This window comes from Pundamilia nyererei, unplaced genomic scaffold (assembly GCF_000239375.1).
Source record: "Pundamilia nyererei isolate P.nyererei 1_Seehausen unplaced genomic scaffold, PunNye1.0 scaffold00030, whole genome shotgun sequence".
NCBI lineage: Eukaryota > Metazoa > Chordata > Actinopteri > Cichliformes > Cichlidae > Pundamilia > Pundamilia nyererei.
In genome coordinates, this window is record NW_005187431.1 from 632,991 (window position 1) to 637,120 (window position 4,130).

The 4,130-nt window shown below is 45.4% G+C and overlaps 1 protein-coding gene across 1 annotated transcript in view; it reads right to left on the reverse strand.

Annotated features, from left to right (window-relative positions):
* The window catches only part of slc25a13 (solute carrier family 25 member 13), a 52,485-nt gene that overhangs the window by 21,757 nt on the left and 26,598 nt on the right, over positions 1–4,130 (reverse strand). Inside the window, exons 9-11 of the mRNA XM_005728911.1 lie at positions 3,620–3,713; positions 2,470–2,554; positions 750–834 (exon numbers count right to left, since the gene is read on the reverse strand). Of these exons, the coding sequence (XP_005728968.1) occupies positions 750–834; positions 2,470–2,554; positions 3,620–3,713 (264 nt within the window). The remainder of the gene's footprint in view (positions 1–749; positions 835–2,469; positions 2,555–3,619; positions 3,714–4,130) is intronic.

Here is a 4,130-nt window from a genome sequence, read left to right on the forward strand (position 1 = left end):
AAAACTACCTGCACTGTCAGATCCCACTATAGAAAGGTGGAAAAAATGTTTTGGTAATTTGTGTGAAATGACCCTTTAAGAGCAGAGACGGAGGAGGAGGAGGAGGAGGAGGAAGGGGAAGTCTTTGGGAATAATGTTAATAAAGATGTGTTGTGAGTTGTAGTGTCTTCAGCCTGTCACGCGGACACAAACAAAAAGAACCGACCCAAGGCGACAGGCTTAATTAGAGAGAGACCGAGAAAGAAGAAGAAGGGATGATGGACCCATACCTCCTTATTAAGCTGTCTCCCTTGGGAAAGGAGGAGGAGGAGAAGGGAGGAATGAAGGAAGGGAGGAGGAAAAACAGTGGGGTGTCTGGAGCCAAACACAAGACCTGGGCACCACCCTTCACCCCCACCGTCACGTCTGTCTTCTCATCACTCACAAAGGTACAAAAGAACGCACAAGAGGGTTTTCCCATGGCACCCAGAGAGGCATGAGACAGGACAGAGCTAGACTGAGCGAGTGTAGGAGACAGAGACTGAGCGAGAACAAGGAAGAGAGGGAACACTTCTCTTTAAGCAGGAGAGTGACTGTTGCTCTTGTAAGGAAAGGGCAATAGAGGGGCCATTGTCCATTCTCTCTCACCCTTTTCTTATGAGGACAGCACAGGGCGGGGGGTGGTAGGTAGGCAGGCAAGCAGGTAGGTGGATGGATGGGTGGGTGGTGGGGTGAAGGTATGTAGGGAGCCAATGGGGCGTGACTCTTACCCCCTGCTACTGAGCCAAGAGCGAATCTGTAGATCGACTCTGCCACCTGGATAAGGATGGGGCGGGAGCCGTCGCTGCCCGAGTGCTGCCCGTGCGCAGGAGAAGAGACAATTAAGACGTTAGTAAGGACGTGAGACAGGAGCTGAAGATGAGAGCTTGCAGTACATACACCTGACAGGACAGCACACTTTAATCCTGATTCTTGTAAAACCCTGTATGCCACGCACCTATTTCCACCCAGAATGTGGACAAACGAGGGAACACTGTATATTACATATCCCATCCAAATGTCTTCCAAAGTCTACCTTGACTCAAAAAATAACAACCCCCACCCCCCAAACAGTATGCATATATGAGTATACATAAAAAGGTATGATCATCAGATCAACATATGATCTCTTAACATATCTGATACAAAGTCTGTTACTCCCTTAGATTAACTTGAATCACAAAGGTGTATTCAGCGCCACCTGAAAAAGACCTTTGTGATCATTATCACTTCACCATGCAAAGAACAGAGGAGTGGTAACAGCCACACTCCCCCATTCACCTGAGGCACCTGTTGCTTTGGCTGGTCTCCTGAGCCCTGACCACTAGACCCTGTTTGGGGGGTGGCTGCTTTTGTAGGGTTGTAGCTTTGCGTTTGTGCGTGTGTGTGTGTGTGTGTGTGTGTGTGTGTGTGCGCATGCGCAGTGAGAATGGAAGAGGTGGGGGAGTCTCAGCTGGAACACATCCACCTGTCAAACTGTACCCATGCTCCCTTCACATATCCTGCTCTTCTACTTCATGAGAAATGATTAAATGTTTCAATACTGTCAGCATGTTTAATGGAGAAAGAGGAAACAAGTTAACAGGATATAAAGAGAGAACAACTCAAACATGTATGAGAGAGAGGGAGGGAGTAGATTTAAAGAAGAAAAAAAAAAGAAACGGGGAAAGAAGTAGCAAAGATGAGGAGAGAGCGCTCCAGTAAACTGAGGGCCAGCCCCTGAGTCCAAACCACAAGGGCCTAAAGTGGCTCATTGTGGTGGGACTGGCGTCTGTGCAGTGCTGGGCCCCTTTGCTTTCTCCCCTTTGGCCCAAGCCTGCTCCAGTATGGCCTGGCCAAGCCTCTACTGTAGCGCTGGAACCCACCAGGCAACACAGCCCTGACCAAACAGCTGGAGAAAGAAAACAGTCTTCTGCTCATCCATCTGTACGTCCTTCTTGATTTTCTTTGTTACAAATTGCTCTTATTATCCAGCTACTATAGTCAACATGAAGTATGTTTGACATTCATTAGCTCTTGAGGATGGCGCTGCTTGTCTTTATTTCCATGGATTTCTTGATTTTTGTGCGTTTGTTTTTCAAGATGTCAACCGCACGCCAGGGAGAGGCAAAGCGGTGTTTTCTCTGAAGAAAGTCTGTTAAGGTTCAATTCAATGATGGGAAATTACTTAAAACTTGGTGGGAACAACTGAAAGGGAGTAGGACTGATGAGTACTCGCCAACTTTCCATTTTTATACCTGACTAAACTTAGTTGGATCTGTTACTCCTGCATTTCACTTCTATGCTTGTTTTGGTGGATTAGTTACATGCAGGAGCTATCATTAACCTAAAATTGTAAATCTTCTTTATCTTTGCAGTCACATTTAGCCTAAGAGAATGTATCAAAAGGGAAAGGAGCTGCCAGTGTGGAAGAGGAAACCAAACACATCAACAAGTCTTCATATTCTCTACCTGTCTCTGGACTTCAGCCAAGTTGTAGGGCAGGGCACCTTCCTCCAGCGGAGCAATCTTCTCAATGTCCGCTAAACCAACACGTCTGGTGGAGACAGAGAAAGAGACAGAGAGTGAGAAGGTTCAAGTAACTCTCAGAGGATTATAACAATCCACCCATGTATCACCGAGCTCAAGGAAACCCATCGGTCTGAAGTTACTCAGAGTTTAAAGACAACATCGTTTCAGATGAAAATATTGTGGCATTCACAAATCCAGACCTGTGCTTGGCATGACAGCGTTGGATAACCGACCAATAGAAAGTGATGACTCATGCTTCCTTTATCACTTCATCCAAGTATAACAAAGATATTTAATCTTTTCATGTCTCTCTATTGCATCTCTTTGACGGTCACAGAATTCCCAGGCTCAGGGAACTGGGAACGCCAAATCCCCCCCCCCTCCCCATCTCGTCTGTATATTGGGACTATTATCTCTCACATCTCCAATCAAGGGGAGTGGAGCTACTGGGCTATTAAAGTATCCCATTGCCCAGAAATAATAATCAGGTGGTTTCTCAGGCCGGGGTTAGAAATTATGAGCGAACTGGTCGGGCCGCGAGGCAGATGCAAAGGAAGTGGGGGAATGTGAGACATATACAGTTGTTTTGTGCCACGGATTACAGGGACTGAAACTGCTCCTCTCTTTTTTTTCTTTAGAATAAATGGGAGTTTGGTTTAGGTTCAGACTGAAAGAAGATTCCCTGGCACTGGATACATGTCTGACTCTTTTGATCCACTGCAGAGAAGTTTGACAGAGTGCTCGTCTCTCTGAGGTATGGACCCCGGGGCAAAATTTTCCCTTCAGGGTGGCAAGTTTGGAATAGTCTTATACTGCACAAGTACTTGACTAGCTCAGCAGAGGCAACCTGGCTAAAGTATTAATTCAATTGCGTCTTCTATACTGGTTTAATACAGCTCAAAATCACCAAATATTTTCTGCTTTCTTGTGAAATAAACATGAAAGAAAGTACACAAGCCAGTAGTGTCTATCTAAAATAATTCAGTTTGAACACCAGCCACCTAAGAAGTATGTCATTTTCTACTTTTACTTTACTTTCTATACAACTTCTTTTAATATTAAGAAGTTCTTTGTCATATGATCATCTTACCCACGAGGCTCCGACAGGTCAGCCAGCTGAAAGAGGATGTCGACCTCCATGGGCGTCACCTGGCCGAACCTTTGAGCTGCCACGATAAACTCCTCTGCAGGAAAAGGCAGATTTTCCATCATGTTTTCACTAATAAAATATTTAAATATATGTAGAAGTATTTAAAACTTGATACATAGCCTCTGCCTATCTCTGTCCGGGTCACATGTAACAGTCAAGAGCCAAGATGGTGTCCCCTTGGCCAGGAAATATACCGTGTCACTTTTGTAGTGCATTTCTGGCAAACTCTAAAGGGAAGCACTGTAATCACAAACTTGAACCCACAACTGGCTTGTTTCAATGTAAATAATCAGGGAGGGAGAGCTGCTCGTCTCCCTCCACTTTGCCTCCAGCCGTTAAATGGACTGTACTTATATAGCGCTTTCTTAGTCAGTCACTCATGCTTCACACACACACACACACACACACACACACACACACACACACACACACACACACACACACACACACA